A 25,477-nucleotide genomic window follows, 5' to 3' on the forward strand; every position below is an offset into this window, starting at 1 on the left:
GGAGGGGAGGGGAGAGAGAGAGAGCGCGGAGAGAGTGCCTGGCTGGCTGGTTGAGCCCGCTCGTTGAGCAGCCTGAGGTTCGCAGGCTCCTGTGGGAACTGCTGCTTCTTCCAGGCCAGACAGAGCTGTACTCACACCACCGCCTCTCACCCTCTCCTGCTTCCTGCTGCTCCCTAGAGAAACGTCCGTGGGCTCTCCGCGGCGATATTCCCAGCTGCATGCCGTTAGAGCCAGGCGGCGCGCTCCCGCACGCTAGAATGCCGGGCGCCAGCAGGACGCCCTCTCCTCTGTGCCCTCTTTCCCCTCTCCTCCCTGCTGCGACCGCTCCTCAGCCACCTCCACCCTCACCAGCTCCAGCTCAGAGAGACGCCACCCAGCCGCGGCGGGCGCTCGCCGCCCGGGGTCACGCACGGAAGAGGGGCGCGAGATCTGACCCAGCTCTCGGTAGGGGGCGTCCTGCGGCGGAGAGTGAAAGGGCAGGTGGTATTTAAAGGTGTGGGAGTCGCCCGCTCTGAAGCCCGCGATTCTCACTTGAGCCATCCCCGCCTAGCCCCACTCGGGCCAGCGCCTGGTGAGCTAGCCCATCTGTGGCGTCGGCCGTCGTCTCCTCCTAGCACCTCCTCGCCGACCCCTCCCTCCGGGACCTGCATCCCGCTCCGCCAATCAACGCCCGACTGCCTCTTCCCACGTGATCCCGGGCGGGCTAAGGACCTGCTGCTTCCCAAACGCCAGAGGGATGCGGGCGGCAGAGCGCGAGAGGCGGCTGCTAGGCTGCTGGGCGCTTTGACTCTCCCTCCACCCAGCCCCCTTGGGCTCCTCTCCTCTTCCCTCTGGACTCCGGTCTCCTCCTGCTGCCCCGGCTTGCCAGAGCCCTCTGCTTATGGCAGCAGCTTACCTCGTCCCCGGTGCGGCTTTTCGGTGCACGACCCTCTCGCTCCCGGGGCTGAGCCGGGTCACTGGATGTTGCTGAAACTCTGGAGATCATGCGCGGGTTTGGCTGCTGCTTCCTCGTCAGGTGCCACTGCCGCCGCCGCCGCCTCTGCTGCCGCTGTCCGCGGGATGCTCAGTAGCCCGCTGCCTGACCCCCGCGATCTTGTGTTCTTCGGAAGCCGTTTGCTGCTGCAGAGTTGCGCGAACTAGTCATGGTGCTGTGGGAGTCCCCGCGGCAGTGCAGCAGCTGGACACTTTGCGAGGGCTTTTGCTGGCTGCTGCTGCTGCCTGTAATGCTACTTATCGTAGCCCGCCCGGTGAAGCTCGCAGCTTTCCCTACCTCCTTAAGTGACTGCCAAACGCCCACCGGCTGGAACTGCTCTGGTAAGTCCAGAACCCCAGCCCCCGACCCCTTAACCCCTCAGAGGAAACGCGCGTTTCCAGTACAGACCAACCTCCCCAAGTGCGTCTCCCCAAGCCCCTCGACTCCAACCGCTCCAAACCCTTGAGACCACCGACCTCCACCCAGAGGAGCACAGAGAACTGTTCCAGGCCGCTAAGGAAGGGGGCGGGGGTCCTGGGGAGGACAGAAAGCGCAGGTGTAGGAACCTTTGCATCCTTGCACTTAAACTGGAGCTGCGGAGATTTTAAGAAATATTAAACGGGATGGTTTTGTGGATTCACTGAAAAGAGCACCAATCCTTGGGCAAACATTAAAACAGAACCTCTTCTGTCACTAAAGAAAAAAGTCTAGCAAAAAAGAGAGAGAAATAAGTTTATGAGAAAGAACGAGCGAGAAAGCAATAAATCAAATGGTGACTGCAGGGGAAACACTGAATACTGGCAAAAGTGCCATGAGGGTGCACTTGTCTGGCATTCAAGACCAGGTCACAGAAATTCTAAAGGAGCTTGTGTTTCAAGAGATTCAGTTACTCTCTCTCTGCCTCTCTCTCTCTGTCTCTGCGTGTCTCTCTCTCTGTCTCTCTCCACACACACACACACACAAACATGCATACACATCCTCCTTCTCTAGCTGGCTGCAAAAGACGTTGTTTTTGCATCCCCGAATTGCCTCTCTCTTGCCTCCCTCCCCAAGCTCCTAGATGGTCGAAGGAAGTTGAGACAAGAACCATTCGCCCGTCTACCAGGCCGGACTGTGCATGACCAAGGCCGGGCAGGCTCACGCGTAGGCGGGCGGAGGGCAAAACTGACCCCACTGGGCGCTGACTCCTCCATTTTGGGGCAGGCTTCCTTGGAGTGCGTCAGGCGCTCTTCTTGCTTGCTCGGGTCCCTTCCGAGTCTGAACGCGAGAGCTTGGCAAGCTTTGCTGTGCTGAAGCCTCCTAATTAAATAGGGCCCGAGGATGGGAGTTGCTGCACTGTCCGAGTAGCTTCGCATTTCAGTATGACAGCCCATAATCTACCGGCGGGATTGTGGTGTGATTTCACTGGCATTTTAAACTGCATTAACATGCCTGGGTATTGTCCCCAAGGTCTGGTCTGTTCTAGTTTTAGCAAGTGTGTATGTAATTTTTCATCTTCTGTATATATAATTCCACGGAAGTTGAATCTAGCTCTGAATAAAGTGGCTTTCGGGGATGTGTGTGAGCTGAAGTGTATGTAACTTTGGAGAAGAGGGAATGACCAACTGTAACTTATAGGATAAAAGAATATGTCGTCCTGGGTAGTTACTGATGTAAATTCCACAAGGAAAATTATTATACATTATTGTAGTTTGCACTTTTTAAAGACAAGTTGAGATTTGCAACCTTGTTAGATTTGGGTCAATATATTGCCCTTTCTAAATTGCAATTTCTAAATTTGGCATTTTTATAAAACTCAGCATGTTTTTTTTAACTTATTCGTGGCTCATGCATGCATATATGTTATTTTGGATAGACTAAGTTCCACTTTGCAGGTACCTAATCACTTTTTTAGGTGCTTTATCATAGGAATATTAAGTAACCTGCAAAATCAATTGTTTGGAATGTTGATAGCTTTGTAGCCCAACATGACTAGTTTGTTTCATCCCTAACTATGGTACTGTTTTAGGAACTAACTAACTTAAATATGAAATTGGGGTTGACAATCAAGAAATTCATTATTACCAGATATCTTATAAGGATCTGCAGAAACTAAAGAAAATAAACTGGTCTTCCAGGCAGATTGTCAAGAACCTGGCACCCCTTTTTACCCCTGTTAACTTGGAGGTGATCAATCTTCATTTGAGCCAGACAGACCATCAGAGAAAACACTGTGCCTGTTTATCTTTATTATTGGGGCTTTGTTTCCTCTTTGTCTGGAAAAATTCCAAATAAGGGGTTGTTGCAGACCTTAAAGCAAAAGAATGATTAAAGATAAAGAAATGGTAAAAGGCATTCTGAGACCATCACCAGCTCTTTTCTAAACTGTGAAGTTTGGGGGTCATAAACTATAGTCTACTTAATGAGAAAATAATAAGGAAGCTAAGAAGCAAGTGTTAAATATTCATCCACCACTGCCAGTATTAACCCAAGCTAAAATAAAAGAGCATTATCAAAAAAGCATATTAAAGACAACTGACTAGAAAAGAATAGTGAAAAAAAGAAACTAACATTAATCACTTAACTAGAATTTTTTTAGGTTGTCAGTAAAGAATGACCTTGCAGTACAGCTGTGGTTGTTGGAATTAAGATTTAGGGCAGTTCTTTTAAAGCTTCAAGATATTTCTTTTTTTGTTCAAGTCTATAACATTTAATGACTGGCGTGTTCTCTTTAAATTTGAGGTTATGATGACAGAGAAAATGATCTCTTCCTCTGTGACACCAACACCTGTAAATTTGATGGGGAATGTTTAAGAATTGGAGACACTGTGACATGCGTCTGTCAGTTCAAGGTAAGAAGTCTGGTATTTGCATCTTCTAATTCATTAATGAGACGACAAAGCAGAGATCTTCTTTTACAGCCCATCACTTGGCAATTTATAGCTATGGAAGCTAAGAGGAAAGCTGGCACCAAACAAAAGTACTGGCAAGAGAGCCAACTGATGTCAAAAAGGCACAGCTTTTTGGAGAAATGTATGTGCCACAGTTATAAATGCCACTGGAGGTAGAAAGCTTCAGGTTGTTCTTTTGGTGTGTCAAAGGAAAATTATGTTTCTGTGCCCCTTCTAACATGCATGCTATAAGTCAACTACTGGGAATAATAGTCAAAATCATTGCTGGATTAGAAGTGTGGATTTATACTTTTGTTTTTTTTTTTGATTGGGGCTATCTTCTTTCGGTCATATTTCTCTGTTTTAATGGTCTTGGGTTTTATTATCCTGGCAATCTGCTTAAGTTTTTAAATGAACTCCTTATCAATGTGACTTTAAAATTACTATGCTAGTTTGGAAATCACAGCACTTATTAATATTTGTCAACTTTTCATGGATACCACATTCAGTTACAACTGAATCTCCCAGGAATCCAAAAGAGTGCAAATAGACAAAAGTTATTTCATAAACATGAGGAAGATGTTCTTTTGTCTCATGTTAAAAAAATAAATAAAAATTAAAAGAGAGAGCGATTGCAGTTGTGGTATTATCAAAACTAGGTTATTAGTATTTATTAAAAATAGAACCCAGTGTCATTATTATAGTCATCATCTAACAAATGCTTTCTACCATGTGAAATATAAGCCTTTTTTTCTCTCAATATGTTTTTATAATTCAAGTATTAGAGATGCTGTACTGATATCTTACGTTCACCTTTGAGTGTTGTTGAATTACTTTTTAAAATACACATCAAATCTAACAAACGGTTCAACTAGAAAATATTCCCATTAATGAAAGTATATACTGGGGATAAGGGAAAATTTTTCCAAGATTGTAAGCAAAACTTTAAAAAAAAATTAAAAAGGCTATAAAACAAATAAAATATTAGAACTTAAATTCTGGTCTAAAATTTGTTATAGTACAATTGTCTCTCAGTATCCATGGGGATTGGTTTCAGGACCACCACAAATACCAAAATCCAAGGATGCTCAAGTCCCTTATATAAAATTATGTAGAATTTATATATAACCTATGCATATCCTCCTGTATACTTTGTCATCTCTAGATTACTTATAATACAATGTATATGCAATGTAAACATTGTAAATACAATGTAAATGCTATGTAAGTGGAAAATTCAAGTTTTGCTTTTTGGAATTCTCTGGAATTTTTTTTTCTCAAATATTTTCTATCTGAAGTTGGTTGAATCTGCGGATTTGGAACCCCCAAATTTGGAGGACCAACTGTATGTAATATTTAGAATTGCTGATGAAAGTTAAATATTTTAGGTTAAGTTCAACCTCCCAGTGAGAAAAAGAAGGGAATTCACATTTAAATATGGTTTTGAATGGTTTATAGTTAAGCTAGAAACTTCTTGGACATTTTTTTCTTCCTAAGAAAAGTAATAAACAGCTGATATTTGTAAAGTGCACCACCACCTGGTGGGTAAGTATTGCTGTGCCCAGGTTACAGTCATTAGACCATATGATAGTGTTGGAAATATTAATGCATATTTAATATTCATGCAACACCAATTTCTAAGGTCTCTAGCCATACTGAACAATGTAATTATGTTCTTTCAGTGAACTACTTGAGAGAGATGGAACATAAGAACTCTGCAAGTCATACTTCATACAAACATTAACTAAGGGGAAAATATAGTTGGATAAATCATTAGTTAAAGGCCCACAGGATTTTGTGGATTTTTTCCTTTTCAGTTTGTAATTCCCAGAAATTTTTCTTATTTTCATAACCATGGGTAGACATAAGAAGTGAACTCATATACAATATAAAATGAACCAAGAAGAATGTTCCTCAAATGGAAAGCCATAATTATAACAAGATTCACCAAGAGAAAAAAAAAATGAGGAGTTCACAAAATTCTAAATGGATGCATGCTACTAAAGAAAATTTATAATTTTCTTATTAAAGAAATTGTGTTCAGTTTTCAGGTTGCACAGAGGATTTTGGTATAACTTTTATCAACAAAGATATTTATGTTTTTTACGCATTCGATCAGCCAGTTACATTTGTCATTAATTTAAATAATTGTTGAGTGGTATAGATTGCAGGGGGCGGGGGGAGTGAATGCAAGTTTGAATAAGAAACTAAAATGTAAATTTCCTTTTCCTAATGCCTGTTGCATTTTAAATTTACTACTAGATTACTGCTGCTATTAGTTTGTGTGTTGCAAAGTTGTCAGGAGAAAATAAACATTTCCCTAGTGGAAAATTTAGACTCTGAACATACCAGGAATAGAGAGTGGCAGAATTAAGTTCAAGATCACAAATTGTGAAAGAATAATAGGTATTTTAAGCTAAGAGTATCTTGACTCAGTACTTTCTAATACTTTCAAATGTATTTGAGAATTTTTTGTTTCCCAGTCTGATGAAAAGGCAGATGTCCTGAAAAATCTATTTTTCTATATACTGTTCTAAACTAGCTTAGGTCATCTACTCTGTTTCTCCTGCTTTCAGAAACAGGTCCAAATTCTTCCATTCAAAATGGGTGCCAAATGTGGTCTTTCTGGCTGAGAGATAAATTTCAAAGAGAAGTGGGTATATGAGTTGTATAATCTATGTTTTGCAGTTTGGATTATAATTGGAGCACTAAGGTGAACAAATATTTATCTTCACTTCTCTTAGATGATTTATGATAAGCATATTCTACCCTTCAAACATGTTATCTCATTTGTTTCTCACAATTGAGTGAGATAATTATTTTCTCCTCCTTTTACAGATAAGGAAATTAAGACCCATAAATATAAATAACTTACCATTAAGTGGTGATCCTAAAGCCAGAACCTAGGTCCTTTGACACCAATCTAATTTTTTCTAGGACATTCTACATGCAAATAAAAATATTATAACAACAACAGAAGTACCAGTTTATTGTAGACAACTCGATATCAAAAGTAGTACAACTAATTCTTGGAGGATGATATAAGTTCCAGAATTGGCCTGCAACCTCATGCATCCTACCTTCCTCTCTATATACCAAATGATATCCTGGTCATTTTGGTAAATCAGCTGTGTTTCGAAAATTTAGAGACAGTGGATGGATGAATGGATGGATGGATGGATGGATGGATGAATGGATGGGTGGATGAATAAGAGAAGGAAGGGGGACGAAAAGAAGACACATATGCAGCTATTAATAGCACTGGTCATATCAATTAGTATGTAATGATCAATGATCACTTTATAATTTAAAAATATGATGAAGCCTTATGTTTTTTAGGTATCATTTAATTCAAATGTGAAATGTTTTCATTTAATAAGCCACACTTTAGATCTGCAATTGTTCCAGTAACTAGGACTGTATAACAAATTGCCCAGAACTTAGTGGCTCAAAACAATGAACATTTATTTTGCTCATGAATCTGCAGTTGGACAGGGCTTAATGGAAGCAGCTCATCTCTGCTCCCCTTGGTGTTAGCTGAGCCGGGGAGGGAACTCAAAGACTTGTTTCTGTACTCTTCTCAGGACTCTCACTGGACTGTCAGCTGGGGACCTTGGTCCTTCTCCATGTGGATCTCTCCATTTGGACTAGTTGGGGCTTCCTCATAGCACAGTGGCTGGGTTTCAATGGCAAGCATCCAGAGAGTGAGAAAGAGCCAGGTAGAGGCTGTATCCTTTAACGACCTAGCCTCAGAAGTCACACAGAGTCACTTTCACCATAGTCACAGGCCTGCCCACTCACTTAAAATCATAAAAAAATTTCCATATGAAAAATTGTAGTCACAGAGAAGTAAAAGTTACCTATGGAATGATCAAAGCATTGGGACATATGTGGGTTTTTTATCGCTTTCTTTTTTGGAAGAGAAACATGCCATATCCTAAGCCATTATTCCTAAGCCTTTGACAACCGGGAATATAACAGAATTCACTTAACATCTGTGGAGCGCCTTCTATATGCCAGACTCTATGGAAGGTGCTGACAATATATAAAATGTAAGTTATACATAGCCTCTAGTTGCTGAAATCTCAGTTAAAAGAAATTCTTATTAACCAAACAAGCAATACATCGTATGAAAAATTTCTCACATAAATTTTTTGTTCATTTGTAGCAAAACAAATTCCATATATTCATTGAATCCACGGGTGTGACGTGTTGCTGCTTTCTTAAGCAATGTGGACATTTTGGAACAAAATCATTCACTGAAAAAACACATATTTGGAAAATAAACTTAAGATATTTAAAACATCTGAAGGAAGCAGAATCACTTTTCCCCTGAGAGGAAGTTTGGACAACACATACATTTATGAGCTTAACCATCTGGCCCTGAGTCTTGTTTTTTCTTTACCAGCCAACTATGTGGCCTTTAGCAAGTCACCTAACATCTGAATCTGTCCCTTCCTCTGAAACTGAGCAGTATTCATAATTACCACTGAAAATTATTTCCAATAATTTGGCATATTTTAATGTAGTAGTTAGCTTATTTTTTTGTACTTAGGGTTAGCCTGTGTTCCTTTATTTTTCTAATTTTAGACATGCATGCTTCAGTGTCGATGTTAGCTGGTAACTCTGCTAGTTAAAATATATATCATGAAAGGCACATAATTTACATTTCTTTTTATAAAAGAGTATTCCAAAGCATTTTGAAACATGACTCTTAATCCTCCCAAATGCCCCAGTTAACCATTTCGAATGGGGGAACTAAGCTATAAGCTTGTTAAACATTTCATTTTTGAGTGATATACACAAGGTCCTACACTAAGGCAGTGAGAGAAATGGGAGAACCTGGGACCAGACTTCCACTCCTGAGCCTTAATGATTTAGAGTGTGCTTCCTCCATGTGTTATTCATTTTAATGAGTGCAAGTCATGGTAGTAAGGGCCAAAAGCATCGTGCTGATTATCTACAGTTAAGCTCTTTTCAACTCCATACAAATCTTCCTTTTGGCTTGTGCATAGAACTTGGCAGCTCTGTTTTTAGCACTGTTCACATTTGGCTTACTACATCCTTCAGAAGTGGCATATGAGCGCTTTATCAGTTTATTCGATATTTTAAGATGCATATCAGCATTGTGTACTAGCACTTGACAGAGATAATAAATACTTCCCACCCCTCACTCCTCATCTTCTGACTACATCTGAATAATCTACAGAAGTAGATGAGAAGGATAAATAGAGCAATTCTAGGTATTAGAGAGAAGAAAACATGGGCCCAAGTAATCTACACGCAAAGTATTGTAACCAGGGCTGGAGATGGAGATTAAAAGGTAATCTGGGACAAGAAGCTAGAAACCAAGCATGAGAAGCTAACTAGCCCAGCCGTTCACACTAATTATGATTCTCATCTGCCTACTGAAAAGGTCAGCAAGTCTACCGACTATAATATGTTACCAGCTGGTCACTTCTTTCTTGTCCCTCTTCCATGTCCTCAGATACCATTGTAGTGGTAGTGGGTCCTCATAAATCCTCCCTACATTCTCCTGTCCCTGACACTGAACACAGCCCATTTATCAAGCACCTGTCCATCCACCTGCCTCCCTGGCCATGGTTCTGGCATGAGCACCACCTCTATTTATTTGGTGTCTCTTCAGTATTGCTTATTGGAAAACTCAACTCTTTACTGACATTTTCTTATTGCCTTTTATTTTTCAGTAGTGATAAAGATGTTCAGTTTTATGGTAGGTCAGTTTTTAGGTATATATATATATTTGGAAAGCTTGTGAAAGACAGCCCTTACACAGGTATCACCTGGTCAGAAGTGAATTGCCTACTGAATTAAAGATCCTCAGGAGTGAAAAGTTCCTATCAAAATAGTGTTTTTAAAATATAATAATGTAGATAGACTGAGTCTGGTAGCCGTATAGTGTAACTGTGGAAAGGAATTATTATACAGAAACTTCCAGAATGTCTAGATTATAAATTGTAGAAATAAAGATTTTAAAAATATGGTATATTTAAAATATTTCAATCATTTTAATCATATTTAAATAATTTCTAAATAGATATGATTTAGTATCTAAATTATCTTGTTAGCAATTATGGTGATTATGAGTGTCGTACAATTTGAATTTACTATTAGGAGAATAGTACATAACTATTAGTTAAAAATTATATTTAAGTTTTTCAATAATAGCTGTAGAGTCAGATTCAAAAAACTGTCATTTCAGAGAACACTGTTTTATACCATTTAAAAAATGGTTAGGATGGTTAAGCTATTACAAAAAGGCAACGAACAAGAGCTAACCAGTTGATTGGTAAGGAAGTACAGATATTGTAAGAAAATAAAGAAAATGAATCTCAGGTTTTTATCATCAGATTATAACCATATTGAGAATTTGCTTTTTTGCATAAATCCTTGAGTTGAATTTAACTTTTGATAGAGTTTTAGGTTTATTATCACATATATTAAAACCCTAGCCATCTCACTAAATTATTGGTTTATTTTATATGTGTTATGAATTAGCACATCAAAAATCCAAATATTTTAATAAGAAGTAGAAAACAGAAAAGTGTTTTCACATACATGTATATGTATGATTTGTTTTACTTAGTTTCTGGCATGGGTGAGTATTTATAAATAATTGTCTTGATCATTACATCTGTTATAATTAAACAATGTAGCACATCAGTAGATGATCACATCAGTGGCGTAATTAACAGGTATAGGACACAGCCAAGTATCTCTAATGCCTTAGAGTGTGATCACATTATCATGAGTACACCCTGTAGGTTGCCTAATTTCCATTGTAAAATGTGTACATTTTTGTAATGAGGTTGTTTAAAAATGAACTTTTTGTTTTATGAAATATAGGTTAAGTCATATTTTTGAAGAGTCAATCAAGTTTACATATGGTTCAGTAGTTGTTGATTTTTTTTTCTGTATTCTATGATCTGTTATTTCTTTCTACACTGTATCTACATCAATATCCAATGGTCTAAAAATATATGAAAAATTAATAATTCAAATATCTTATCCAAATATTTAGAAATTTGTAAAGATTCAAATTCAACAGAGGAAAAACATACTAAGGAGTAACTGAATTCTTTGGCATTTCAGCTATATACTTCTGCTCCAAACACAGATAGACACTATTTTTGAATAGCTTGAATACTATAACATGTTCTGATTTTTTTCCACCAAACCCTATGGGCCACATATTAGAAAAAAAATTAAATAATATTGATGCATTTGTTGTTATATCTTTTTATTATCGCTTGTCCTATCACTTTGTTGGAATTGCCCGATCAGTTTAGAAGCTCTTTTTCCCCCTATCTGAATCAGATGACTTGACATTGCTTTTGTGTATCTTTGAATGGTGTCCTTACAAGGTCAAAGACTTGCTGGATACAAGGGGGATCACTGAAAATGAAGACAAGTGCTTTCTTTTGTAAATGATGATTTCTGTTCAAGATGTAAGAGGCATGCAGACTCCAGTACTAACCATAGGCTTACATCTGTGTGCTCCCCAGTGCAACAGTGACTATGTGCCTGTGTGTGGCTCCAATGGGGAGAGCTACCAGAATGAGTGTTACCTGCGGCAGGCTGCGTGCAAACAGCAGAGTGAGATACTGGTGGTGTCTGAAGGATCATGTGCCACAGGTATGTATGTGATCCTGAAGACTCCCGAAAACCTTTGGAATGGGTTCTGAATCCAAAAACCATGTCTTGCTTTTCACGTTATGGCCTGTTTATCGTTATCCAAATAAATAATCCAGACTATATATTATTAGCTAGACAAGCCTCTTATTCTTTCATACAAAGTATGCATTATTCTTATTCTATGTCTTTTTACATTTCAAGTCACTTCTGGAAGAAAGATAAATGTACCATAAGAACATTGGTAGATTTTAATATGTATGTTATTTAATGAAGTACAGACAGCTGAATAACATAATTAGAAATCTAGATTGACTGCTCAGCTTCCAAACATAAGAAACTTATCTATGCATGAATAAAGTTTGTTTGTTTGTTTGATTGATTGTTTGTTTGTAACAATAGGATCGTCTGGTGGAAGGCAGTTTGCAGATTTGGGTTTGGAAGTTAAGATGTGTCTAACCTTAGCAGCCCTACAAAATACTCCTCTTAACAGTGAGCTGATTATATTGAAGAATGTATTGGTGATAGATATGACTTCTAATGACATCTGTCCTTTCTGACACAGTCAGCCTGGGCTCCCACAAAGCTTTTTAGTTATATTGTACCAAGAATGCTCTAAAGAAAGTAAGGAAGAAGAGTAACTTCATAGGCTCTTTGGTTTTTCAGGTTTTCCTTTTGAGTACAATGGTTATTAGAGCTGAATAGCATTACAGGAAGGAAAAAAAAAAGAGGAATACAGCTCAACTTTTTAAAGCCATGCTGTAAAATGAAGCTGAGTTTTCAGGTTAGGCTTGAAACACTAAAATCACATATATTAAAGAAACTTTAGTGTCCCTTGATAGTTGTTCTTAATGGCAAATAAACATCTTCCTGGAAAGTCATAATTTCTGAGGAATTAGATGGTATAAGCATATTCAAGAAAAATAATAATGATATAGGGACTTTCTTCAAAAATGGAAATATAGAATAATATCAAGAAAGATCAATTTTATTGAAAGTCTCTCTCAGATAACAGGTATTTCTATTCTAGGGAATTATATTTAAAATTATGTGTATGATGGCTGGGGCAGAGTGGTAAATGAGCAAGGGAAAGTCTCATATTCTTTAAAACAGGGGTCCCCAGCCCCTGGGCCACAGACCAGGGGGAGCCAGCGAAGCTTCATCTGCTGCTCCCCGTTGCTCCCCATCGCTCGCATTACCGCCTGAACATCCCCCCCACCCCCATCCGTGGAAAAATTGTCTTCCACAAAACCAGTTCCTGGTGCCGAAAAGGTTGGAGACTTCTGCTTTAAAAGATTATCTTAGGCCTATTGATTGTTAGCAGTTGACAATGTTCCAGGTTGTACTGGTGACTACCGAAGTTTCTAAGAATTAGCAGAAGAGAAAGGTATCATTCCTCATGAACAATGATGTAGGCTTTTTCGTTTTGGTTTTGGTTTTTAAGTAGTCTTTTCTCCTATTTGATTCTTTGCCTCACAATGTGGATGTCCTTCCTGCAAAGGTGATTGGGAGGCAAGTTGGACTGGTGCATCCCTTGCTTATTTGCTAGAGCTAACAGATCATTGCCATTCAATCTATGAGTGAGAAGTAATGCATGGAAGTAAGAGCAACATGTGAGGGTTATTAGACCAGGAGTGATGTAGGCAAATACTAGAGAGTACTGAGGAATGGATTTGCTTATTCAAGATCACATAGGATATCTGTGTGTCTCTGACAATAGCCAATGAGGATCAGTGGGCAGTAGTCACAATAAGCAGTCATGAAGTTATAGGTTGGCTAACAATGGTAGCAAAATCTCGCTTTCTTACTTTCCAACCTCCAAGTTCTTGTCAGCACATGCAGTCACATTCTTCTGATTCATTCAGTCTTTCCATTCTAATCCCTAATGTGTTGGTTGTACTATGAAAATAAACATTTGACTAAGTAGAAAATTTAATCACAACTGAGTAATCCATCCCTAGCTTGTTCACAGACTTAGATTTCTGCAGGATTTAATTAGTAAGTTGGTCTTGCTGAATGCATCTTCCATTGACTTGTAAATCTAAAAGTTTTGATCTGAATAATGATGGCAGGACCAAAGTAATTTTGATTAACCAGGTCTGACTGTAAATAAATTGGAGTTCTGACTTTTGTTCTAAAAGAGATTCTTATTCTTTTCTTCATAGATTTTCCTTTTTTTTTTTTTTTTTTTTTGCGGTACGCGGGCCTCTCACTGTTGTGGCCTCTCCCGTTGAGGAGCACAGGCTCCAGCCACGCAGGCTCAGCGGCCATGGCTCACGGGCCCAGCCACTCCGCGGCATGTGGGATCTTCCCGGACCAGGGCACGAACCCGTGTCCCCTGCACCGGCAGGCGGACACTCAACCACTGAGCCACCAGGGAAGCCCTCCTTTTTTTTTTTTTTTTTAATGCTATTTGACACTGAATGGAGGTGACAAGTTGTGATGTCTAGGAATAAAAGGCAGTAGAAGATAAAACTTTATATTTATTACATTTCATTGAACTTACAAATCATTTTTTGTCTGGAAAATGGCTTCCTATTGGGCAGTCTGCTCAATAGCCTCACTGTCAATTTCACTTTTTTGCCTTATAAGAAATGTATTGACTAGGAGCCCAGATTCAGGTGCAACAGCATGACTTCTTTTCTTAGGTGTTTCTGTCTCACTAATAAGGTAGCACAGGCTCCGGATGCGCAGGCTCAGCGACCATGGCTCACGGGCCCAGCCACTCCACGGCATGTGGGATCTTCCCAGACCGGGGTATGAACCCGTGTCCCCTGCATCGGCAGGCGGACTCTCAACCACTGCGCCACCAGGGAAGCCCCCCATCACTATTTTATAATGATGCCATGGACTTAAGTGACCATTTTTTTTCAGCCTATTCCTCCTTTCTTCACTAGCTACTTAATTTGAGTCAAATCAAACACAAATTGTCTTAAGGATCATGGTCCTTGAATTTTTAGAAACATACATGGGGAATACAAGCCAAAATACTACTGCCATTTTTCTTGATTTTCTCCAGCCATATGTACTTAGCAGAAAACGTATAGATGAATAGGCAAGATGTTCACTCAAAATTTTAACTATTATGTTCTAGACATAGTGATAAGCATTTAAAATGTGCTGTTGTGCAGTTATCCTCAAAATAGTCCAATGAGATAGACATTACTATACCCATTGACTAGAGGACCAATAAGCTTAAGAAGGTTGAATAATGTTCCTTATGTTATCCAATGAGTATGTTTGGAGCTTGGAATACATAAGCTTTTATGCATTTTCTCTTATGTGTGTGGAAGTATAGAGAGCTAAACAAGACATGGTTCTTGATTTAAAGACATTTACTCTTAGTGGGAAAGGAATAAGAAACTATACACATTCAACTAAAACACAGGTAGAATGTATTAATGCTGTAATAGTACAACCTGTTATTAGCCTCTGATGATCTGATAAGTAATACTGAATTAAGCTTTCAAATTAATTCAAATAAAGTCAGTTAAAATTCTAGCTGTAAAAAGATACAAAAAGGAGACTTGACAAATATTGACCATTCAAGCACTGTCCTGTCCAAAGTGATTGTGCTGTGACTTAGGACTCAGTTCAGTTGACAGGACTATTTTCCTATTATAAAGATGAATGTATCAGCCTTTCTTTATCTGTTACCTTAAAACAATCAAATCATATTATTAGAATCCTTATTTGAGTCTACATTTACTAAGAAGGGTTTTTATTATAAATTGTTTTACCAATTAGCTTGCCTTTAAGGAAAGGATAGCCTGGCCCAGTGACTTGCTTCTTAGTCATGTAAGCAGTTAATGACTTGATGTTCTGATTTAATAAAGGGTTAAACCTTGTGAATTAAGTTAGTCTGGGTCTCCACCAAGGCTGACAATTCAAACTACTGCTCCTTCATGACAGTGCTAATGTCTAACATAATGACAAAGAAAACTACTGGGGAGGCATCCATTCTTCCCTGTGTCAGCCTTCTGTAGATTTTCATACATCATGCCTCTTTCTGTGAGTGCCTCTCAACAAAGTGTCATGGAGGCAAACAAGTAGAAGTAGTAGTTTATTTTAATTGGTCTACAACAGCAAACACTAATTCGTAGAAATGACATTTGATATAGGTCTTGAACGCTGGTTGAGATTTCAACGTAAACTGAGGACATATCAGACAAAGAATACTAGTATTAGTCTTATTTCCCAGTATTAACATTAAAAATACATAGCCAAATGTATTTAGAATGGAAGGAAGTGGGGAGACAAAAGGAAGATGATGTCTCCACTTAACAGGTGGAAGCAAATGGAAACTCCATGGTCTTGACTCTAAACTAGGAAACTGAGTGTTTCTGGGAAATGAGTTCTCAGAAATTGACAATTTTCAGGAGTTGTAATTGTGTGGGAGGGAGGGGAGAGACATGGACAAAGAGAAAGGCAGAGGGAGGTTATTGTCTTTTCTGCCAGCATCACCTAGGATATAGCCACTTTTAATCACAAAGGCAAAAGTTAAGCTCACTCTTCCACTGAGTTCAAAACTGAAAGATGCTTTTGGGTACATATAGACTCATCCACAATTGTGGGATTTGGAAAACATATTATCTCTATATAAAAAGATATTCATTTAAAACTGTTTTTCCCTTTGTAATGCAATGTACAAGAATATAAGCCTTAATTATGTGTTTATTTGCCACAAGTCTTAGACTGTTTAATTTCTAAGTCTCACTGATTGCTATAAGTATCTCATTTTTAATTTTTTGTGTTAAAGGCACCAAATTCATCTTGATTAAAATAAAAATGAGAAGTTTTAACATAGTCAAGTTTAGGAATTATTCCAAAGCTAGATAATACTTTGTTCATGAAGTTTAAGAATGAAAATAATAAGGAATTTATTTTATAAGTTATAGTATAGAAATTAGATTGATGTGAATATGTTTTTCAAATTAAATATTAGTAATTTTTAAATTTATAGTACCATATTAATGGAGAAAATAAACATGAATTTTTTTTAATAAAGTCATACACATTTTTTGAAGATGTTTTTCGAGCAAAAACAAATTATTTCCTTTTTTCCCCCCAGATGCAGGATCAGGATCTGGAGATGGAGGTAGGATTTGCCTTTTTATATATTTGAAGACTTACATGTGGATATTATTCATGGATATTTACTTACGTGTTTGCCATTACAAATATCTGAGATGAATTCACATTTTGCATTCTAGGAAAGGGAAGACAAAAAAAATCATTCTCCATACTAAGTAAATGTATATACCATGTAAATTATTTGATATATTTATGAATATATCACATTCATTTATGTGTTTGTGTTTGAGTTAACTTTGAGATAAATTTGCATGTCAAACTTCCTAACAGAAGCCTCCAAGCATATTTGGCAGGACAGAAGACTCAAGAGAAAATAATTTAAATATTGGGTTTTTAAAATATATAATTACAAGGTGCTGATATTAACACATACGTAACTATCATGTATATAAGAACATAATTATCAAATTAATAGTTTGAAACTGAAGGAGCTTTAGTTCATAAAAGTAAAAAAGATAAACTTTAAGCCAGTGAAAATAAGATAGTGTCTTTACTTCTTTGATTAAATTAATCTATAGTTATTTTTATTAAAACAAGACATATGTTTTAATGATTTAGTTGTGCATTTAAAGAAGTATGTAAGATAAGAGACAGGCAGAAACTTTCAAAATTTGATCTGACATGCTTACTGTCAAATAAGATTTTATTTATGGATTGAACCTTCATTGTAAATTTCCCAAACTGCTTTTCCAAATGAAATCCAAACAAGATTCTACCTTTATACACAACAAGAAGAAATAGAAACAACTAAATATAATTTCAACAATAATCATGAAAATAGAATGAGTAAAACATAAACATTCTCTCAAGGCCTTGTATAAAATGATTAAATGTATGTTTAAAGTAAATTCTAGTTTTTAAATGAAGAATTTGATAAAAGATGAGGAAAAGAAGACCTTGGAGTCAGGAAAGTCAGATCTCCACTGCTCACCTTATCTGGTTTGGGCAACACTTTAAAAATTTATTAAGTCACCCTATATAATGAATGAAAGGCTTAACTAGTTCAAATAAGCAACACCCAGAGAATAAAATTAGAGCAGCATATTGGAGCACAATTTTTTTTCATAAAGATTAAAACTGAATAGGAGTCAAGATTCAGTACCATGAGAGTATGAATTTATTTCCATGTTATTAGGCATATGACATTAGGCTGTCATTTAATGTTAAGACAGTCTTTTACTATTTCTAATAAATTTTTTTTCACTAGCTGATTAATATAGTATTCCTAAAAAAACTTCCCTAGAAGTTTTGAAAAGAAGAGCTCTAGGAAAATTAAATTTTAAAGAGAAAAAGAAAGGAAAAAAGATAGTTCCTTGAGTAGATATTTCACTATTGGAATATTAAGAAATTAATCAATTTTTTTAAATGTTGATTTTAGAGGGAAGCAGTTCTATGCAAAATTCTATATATTTCCCAGCTGTTTAGTTTTATGTGTAGACTACTTAATTTGGCAGGTACTGTGTTGTTTCAACTGTTCCACTGTTCACACAGTGTCTCGTTAATTTTTTAGCATCTTTAAAAACAAAACAGAGTGTCTTCGTTGCTCCTTTTGTTAAAGCATCATGGTATACGTTTTTCTGAGTCTTCTCCTCATATCATACATCATTTCTTAATTTTCTTAATAATAAGGTGTAGTGGATTTTCAGACCCTAGTTTCCAGTTTTTTGTTCACTGTAATTAGCACAGGCAATTGACAGTGAAGTCAACCTCACTCTTCCTTGTTGCATTTTATATTGAAATCTTAGGTTCATTATTTTATCTTGTGATCTGAATAAGGAGATTTTTTAGGAAATCATTTTAATTTCATGAATATGACATTTATAACTTAAATTTCATATATTAGTTAGAAACTACTTTCATTTTTCTTTCTCCTTTTTTATTTTTACTCTTCCTTTCAATTATAGCTTTTTATAGTAACTTGGAGAAAAACAAAAAAAACAAAGCAACTTCTTAAGAGATAATTGCTTTGAGAAGAAACAAAAGCATATAACCCTTGCTCTGAGAAGAAAAAAAGCATATAACCAATTTAATTCTGAGTTGTATTCTTTTTAAACTGTTGTTGTTCTGGAAGTTGTGGTAAACGAGTATTTACTCCTAACTGCATAATCCTTTTTCATTTTTAGTCAGAGATACAACAGTGTTTTTGTTTTGTTTTTACTGAATTAATTTTTTCTAGTCTATGTGTTACTTTGCTCTGAAATACTAATGGTTTTAATTTTCTGTAATTTTTTTACTCTAATAAAAAATGACAAAAACCTTAATAACTAGAACCCAAAAACATAGAGTGACCTGCACAATTCCATTTCACATATCCTTTGGATTGTACATCAAGTACGTTTGACTTGCTACCTCTGCTATACAGAGGATGGACTTGCTCTGTATTCCGACCGAGTTCCTATTACCAAAATATCAGAGGAGCCAGAATCAGTTTCCTTTGAATTAACCAGAAGTGATTGAATTACCTGTGATTGTTTGGTTAATCCAACAATTCTAGCTAGTGATCGTTCTAACTGGTCTCTGTAGGATATATTCTCAATAACGTGTATTTGGTTAATAATTGGGGCATCTTTGCAAGCACTTTGGATGGTTAATCGTTATTTTTCTAATTTCTTTTAACAAAAGTTAATATAATTCCCAAATGGAGTGCACTGATCTGAATAATGAAGTGAACAATTTTATTTGGAAAACACTTATATGTATGACTATCATAAATGATATCATTAAACCTCCAAATCCAAAATCACTTTAAAAACACATCAATTTTTACTTTTTAGATTGTCCTATATTCTTAAATGAATAAACATTACATTAGCATTGAAGATTAGACCTGATTATTTTAAAAATAATTTAAATTTAGCTTATTTGCACAAGGGCATATCTGTCATTTACTGCACTTGAGGGAACATTTTTACTACAATATAAAAGGGATCTAAATGTTTCATAAAATTTACGTTAACTTGTTTGTATACATTTTATAGAGGGTTTAAAAATCTTTAACCATCGATTTGTTTATTCAGATGAAACAATTCAAAGGGCTTATTACTTTACTTAGTAAAACATGTTTACCGTATCTTCAACATGGTCTGCAAAATGTGCATTCATTCATCAAGGTAATTTGTAGAGTAATAAGAAACAAATACTGCATACAAATCTTAAAGGTTGGCTTTTCCCATTTCAGTGACTGTATCCTCTTCTTTTAGTGTTTAAGAAAACTCATTAATACAAAGAATACTTTTGCATTATTAGTTTTGAACATAAGACCAGCTATTTATGGAATTTTTTGTTTTTAAACAAAAATGTTTAGTTGGAAAGGCATCTACATCAAAAAATCTTTTGGATAGCCTCATACTCGAAAAATCAATTCAGGATAAATTATAACTAATTATATATGCGTCCGATAGGAAGGTAATATGTGGTCATATGTGGACCAAATTCCAAAGAATTTCAGAAAGTAGTAGAAAGAAAGGGGTTGGTGTTTCAAGGACTTATATGTGTGGAGACTGAATGCTGTAAATAAGAAAACAGGTGTGTGTTAAACATCTTCTCCACCCACAGACTTCCTTAAGCAACAAACACTGCAGTAAGAAAGAAGTATTAAAGGAGCCTCCTTTCAAAATCTAAGGGTGTGTGGGTGATCAAGGGATAGTTTTTAACACCTGCTTTTCTTTCATAGTCTTTCAGTCATATTATAAAGATAAGACCATTAATATTTTCCGTTACTCTTAACAATTATTTCTGGAATAACTAGACTTTTGATAGTCCCCTAAAAACAAAAAATAAGTCCAGTAAAATAACAACTATATTTTAACTATTAAAATAATTATAAATATATTATCCTGCTAGAAGTCTGGAAGAATTCACAATTAAATTTTAGTAACATCTTATGGGAAGTTGTATGATAATGTCTGTATAAATAAAATGTCTCTAAGAGATACAGCATAGATACAGTGGGTATATTTTTAATTCATGAGGTAAAATGAAGCACTGGGCCTACTTATACAACTTATACAATTATATAGTTTTAAGAGAATTCTTTAATAATTAATCTCTTAACTAAGAGATTAATGTCAGATATGTACAGCAACAAATCAAATTAAATTTACATTCATTATTTGTATAAAGTCTGTTTTTATTTTAATAATCCAGATAATTGTTATTACGATGACTTTAACACACAGAATCGGTTATAGTATGTTTCTATTTAATGCAAAATTGTCCTGTGCAAATTATCTTTGTATAATATTACTTGGATGTACATAATTAAGACATTTATTTCATATATACTTTGGATAGAACAAGAAATACTTACATTGCAACAAACTGTCAACCCTAGGCTGTTTCTGATAGGTAGATTGCTAAAAACTAGAAAACAGTATTGTAACAAGTTTGAGAACTTAAATTATTTTTTTAAAATTCTTTCTAATTTTCTAATGTGCATTGTTTCTAATGTGGATTTGATGCTATTCAGAAATTAAGTCAAATTGAACAAGCCTCCTATAACCTGAGGACCATGGTAAGGTTTCTGGAGCTGTAAAGCTGAATATGACACAGTTCTTTACATTCAAGGAGATTTACATGTAAATTCTTTTCTTATCACACAATGGGAAAATTATGATTCTAATTATCAAAAGAGAAATAATCCCCTGTAGAAATAAATTGTTAAGTATACTATAAATAACAAGGAATTGAATATTCATTCCATAACATATTCTTATATCAGGCTAAGTAATGTTTTCTTCCGTGTTGCTATACCCATTCCCTTTCCTGACCTCGATCCGTACCTTCTCCACCTTACTGTCATGGTCAAGTTCTGGCAAGCACAATGTGCCTCACCATGTATTTTCTCCATTGGATACACATTACAGCCAAAGTCTGACAGGCGTCAGTTGTAAGCAACTTCATCTGAAATACTGATTCAACTAAAAAATTCTACCACGTATGAAAGGTTTGAGATTTTTTTCAGGGCAATACATACGGGGAGGAAGCAGAAACTATCCTTGCGTTTGCTGTCCTACACCTTAGGCTACTCTTCTGCCTGGAGATGAGTTTATAGATACCTGAACCACAATTGAAATTTATCTCAGGTTTTCATGGAGTAGAATCCATTTTGCTTTCTCTATACCTCAAGAGAAACAATATTGTGATGTAGTAATGAAATAGAGGTAGGATGAATGAAGATAATGGAAAATGAAATTGGAAAAATATAAAGGTAGGATGAATGAAGATAATAGAACATGAAATTGGAAAAATATAAAAGAAGGAGGGAAACAAAGTGAGAATGATGGAAACTGAAAAGGGAGGAGAAGAAGCCTTTGTTACCAACATGGCTGTACTTTGTCTTCACACATAACTACCATCTTAAAAGTAACATTTTTTTCCCAGTAGAATGGTAATAATTGATTGAATTTCCAGGGAAGATTGCTTGGGAATGTGAAATGGATACCACAAACATTTTTTTCTGAATCACCCATTTGGGTTTTTAAAGATCATATCTAGGAAAATAAATGTAATCATTGTGTGCAGTGTGGTAGACATGGCTTTGGGTTAAGAATCAGGTAATTTGTATTCTAGATTTTTAATTGGCTTGAAGGATGCCTATTTGATTTTACTCTCAAGCTCCTTAGAGATTCATTTACTTTATTGGTAAAGGAGAGTAATATCTGCTTATAGTAAAGATGGTTATAATAAACTAAAACATAATAAACAAAGAACTTTGGAATCTAAAAAATGAAATTAAAAGAATTTGTTACCTTTGCTCTTTTTTCCCATTTACTCTAAGAATATAATTTCTCTGAAGGGTTTAATTAGAAATTTGGATCTTTAAATTAGTGATTTTTAAGTTCATGGTCTAAAGTACTGATACTGAGATAATAAGAACTCTACAAATCCAACCACAGTATTTAGAGGAGATAGCTAGCTCTGCACCTTGAAGGGGACTGAAATCATAGTGTTGATATGAAAGGAACTGCAGTTCTATAAGATAAATAAGAAATAAGGGATAACGTTTTAAAATTCAAAACAGTAAATAATTCTTAAAACTACAATGGCAGGCATATTGCTTCCATAGAAATCTAAAAAAGAAGAAATGGGAGGGATTCACAATTTGAGGGATTCAGTATACTTACAAGGAAGACTTTTCATCAGGATGCTAAGCATTGCAGAGCTCTTCTAAGGGAATTTGAACTTTTTAGAAAGATTCTTTTAAAATAGATGGAAAGATTTTATTATCGTTCTGCTTGATGTCAGAGCATGAATTAGATAAATCCATAAGGATGCCTAACTCAGGTATAATTGTTTGTAAAATGCTCTCTGGTTTATAAAAAGCACTATCATAACATTAACTTATTTAATCACAACAGCAATCTTTGGATGTGTGGATGATAATCAGAAAAAAAATAGCGTTTTACCCACAATGCCAACAACAGTACATATGTTAACTAAGCCAGTCCTTGAATTTTAAGAAGGAAGGAGACTATAGTCTACAAGATTACCCTACCTCTTGCAGTAGCTGTTTGCAATGTCTATATCAGACAGATCCCATAGTCTGTGGTTTATATACATCATAAATCCTATCAACAATCATATGAGATTCATTATGCCATCTTCTTACCCCCTTCCCACTCTCATTTTTATTTCTGAAACCATCTATTCTATTCAGTGTACTACTCAAACCCCTGTGCGTTTTTGTGGTGGTCTGTTATCTAAGTTAATCATACTCATCAGTCTATAATAGTTTGTCATCAATTCTCTTCTATTAATTTTCCCCTTCATCTCCCTTCCCTAATCCCATTTCTTTTCTTTGATAAGTATTCACTGTAAGTTATTTCATATACTTAATTTTTTTAAAGCTTAGTTAGCATACATTACTTCACATAGTTACATTGTTTTTCTTCTTGTGTTGATAACTTTTTCTTTTTTTAAATTTATTTATTTAATTTATTTTATTTTTGGCTGCATTGGGTCTTTGTTGCTGCACGCAGGCTTTCTCTAGTTGCGGTGACTGGGGACTACTACTCTTCATTGCGGTACGTGGGCTTCTCATTGCAGTGGCTTCTCTTGTTGCAGAGCACAGGCTCTAGGCGTGCAGGCTTCAGTAGTTGTGGCACATAGGCTCAGTAGTTGTGGCTCGCAGGCTCTAGAGCACAGGCTCAGTAGTTGTGGCGCACGGGCTTAGTTGCTCCACGGCACGTGGGATCTTCCCGGACCAGGGCTCGAACCCGTGTCCCCTGCATTGGCAGCTGGATTCTTAACCACTGTGCCACCAGGGAAGCCCGGGTATTTCATATACTTTAACTTCTTGGAGAAATATGATTGTGTGAGTAGCAGCAGGAACTGGTAGTTAAAAACACAGGCTTTGGAAGTAGACTCTGCGTTTCGTCCCAGCTCCACCACTTACTAGCTATGTAACCATGGATGTTACTTACACAATCTGTTTTGGTTTCTTCATCTGTGATCCTTGCAGTGTTTCCCAGGAAGTAAACTCTGAGGTTGAGATTTGTACATTCGAAGTTCACCGAGTAGTGCTCTCAGGATCAGCATCTGTGGGAGGGAAGAATGTAGGATTGGGCAGATAGAGTAGGACTGGTGCAGTTTTAAAAAGCCACAGGAGGGCCCATAAGGAGCCCTTGATATGGGATGGCCCCTGTAAAGTATGTTTAATCAGGATGATGGGGCTGGGCCTTCCCACCCCACCATTGATCACCACTGATGTGGGTGACCTCAAAAAGAGAGCGTTACGTCTGGCCAGGTGGCTCTCTTCAGCTACAGACTAGACCTGGAGAGGGACTCTGCTGTGAGCTGTCTGTGTACAATATTCCCAGAAGCTGAGAAGGGGGAAATGTGCACATTGCACCATGGCATCCTCTACAATCTGTAAAATTTAAAACAAGGAACAAAACAGACAAAATTCCTGCCCTTGTAGAGTTTATTTCTTGTGAAAAGAGCCAAATAGTAAACAAGAAAAAATATAGATTGTTAGATGCTGAGTGCCATGTAAGTGGGGAAAAGTGGGAAGATGGAGGGTTTGCTAATATATTGGGGATGATCAGGAAGGCCTGGACAAAGATGAGGAGGAAATGAAGGAACAAGGCTTGCAAATAAGCGAGGGAAGGGTCTTCCAGGAGAACTGCCATGCAAAAGCTCTGAAACAGGTGCATAACTGGGGTGTTCCAAGAAGATCACGGATGTTAGTTGGACTGAAGTGAGTGAGAGGGTGCTTGGAGATGAGGAAGAGACATGGGGGTGGCCCTGCAGACACTCCTATGGGGTTGGGCTCTTCCTGTGAGTGAGCTGGGAGCCATTGAATGTCTGGAGCGTAGAGAATGTTGTGATCTGACTGGTGATTTTATAAGATCTGGGTTGAGAGCGCACTGTGTTGAAGGAAGTGGGGAAGACTTCCTTCAATTAATTAAAAGAAAAAAGATAACTTTTTTTTGTCTGGTTTTCATTGCTGTTCAGGAGTCTGTGGTGTATTGTCCAGAGTATCCCTTGTCTATCTCCGATGTACCAGTCTGCTACCCATCTGACCACTGTCTATGGTCCTTTACAAATAGATAGCTTAGGTTGTGCAGTAGTCGAATACATTTTTTTCTCTTAAGGTATTTTTGTATTTAGGGTTTTATTTAAGATGTCCTTCTCTTGTTTTGGTATTTGTAAGCAAGCAGAACATTTCAGGTATTACCGGACAGTATTTAATACATAGGAATGTCTCTGCATGCTGCAGTGCATGCCAAATTGCATTTGACTTTTGTTTCAAATTTGGATTTGAAAACATAGCTTTTTGTTTTACTGTACTGGATGTACAACACATACTGTAGCATATGATTTTCAATGTGTACTTAACAAAGAGCAATTTCATTTTCTCTGGTAAATTACATACTTGTTATAG

At 36.8% G+C, this 25,477-nt stretch overlaps 1 protein-coding gene across 1 annotated transcript in view; it reads left to right on the top strand.

Moving 5' to 3' along the window:
- The first annotated feature begins 743 nt into the window (after positions 1-743).
- Positions 744-25,477, top strand: part of TMEFF2 (transmembrane protein with EGF like and two follistatin like domains 2) — a 250,423-nt gene continuing 225,689 nt past the window's right edge. The window contains exons 1-4 of the mRNA XM_030853661.2: positions 744-1,314; positions 3,695-3,804; positions 11,370-11,499; positions 16,568-16,594. Of these exons, the coding sequence (XP_030709521.1) occupies positions 1,143-1,314; positions 3,695-3,804; positions 11,370-11,499; positions 16,568-16,594 (439 nt within the window). The 5' untranslated portion in view covers positions 744-1,142. The remainder of the gene's footprint in view (positions 1,315-3,694; positions 3,805-11,369; positions 11,500-16,567; positions 16,595-25,477) is intronic.

The sequence above is a fragment of the Globicephala melas genome, chromosome 7, assembly GCF_963455315.2.
Source record: "Globicephala melas chromosome 7, mGloMel1.2, whole genome shotgun sequence".
NCBI lineage: Eukaryota > Metazoa > Chordata > Mammalia > Artiodactyla > Delphinidae > Globicephala > Globicephala melas.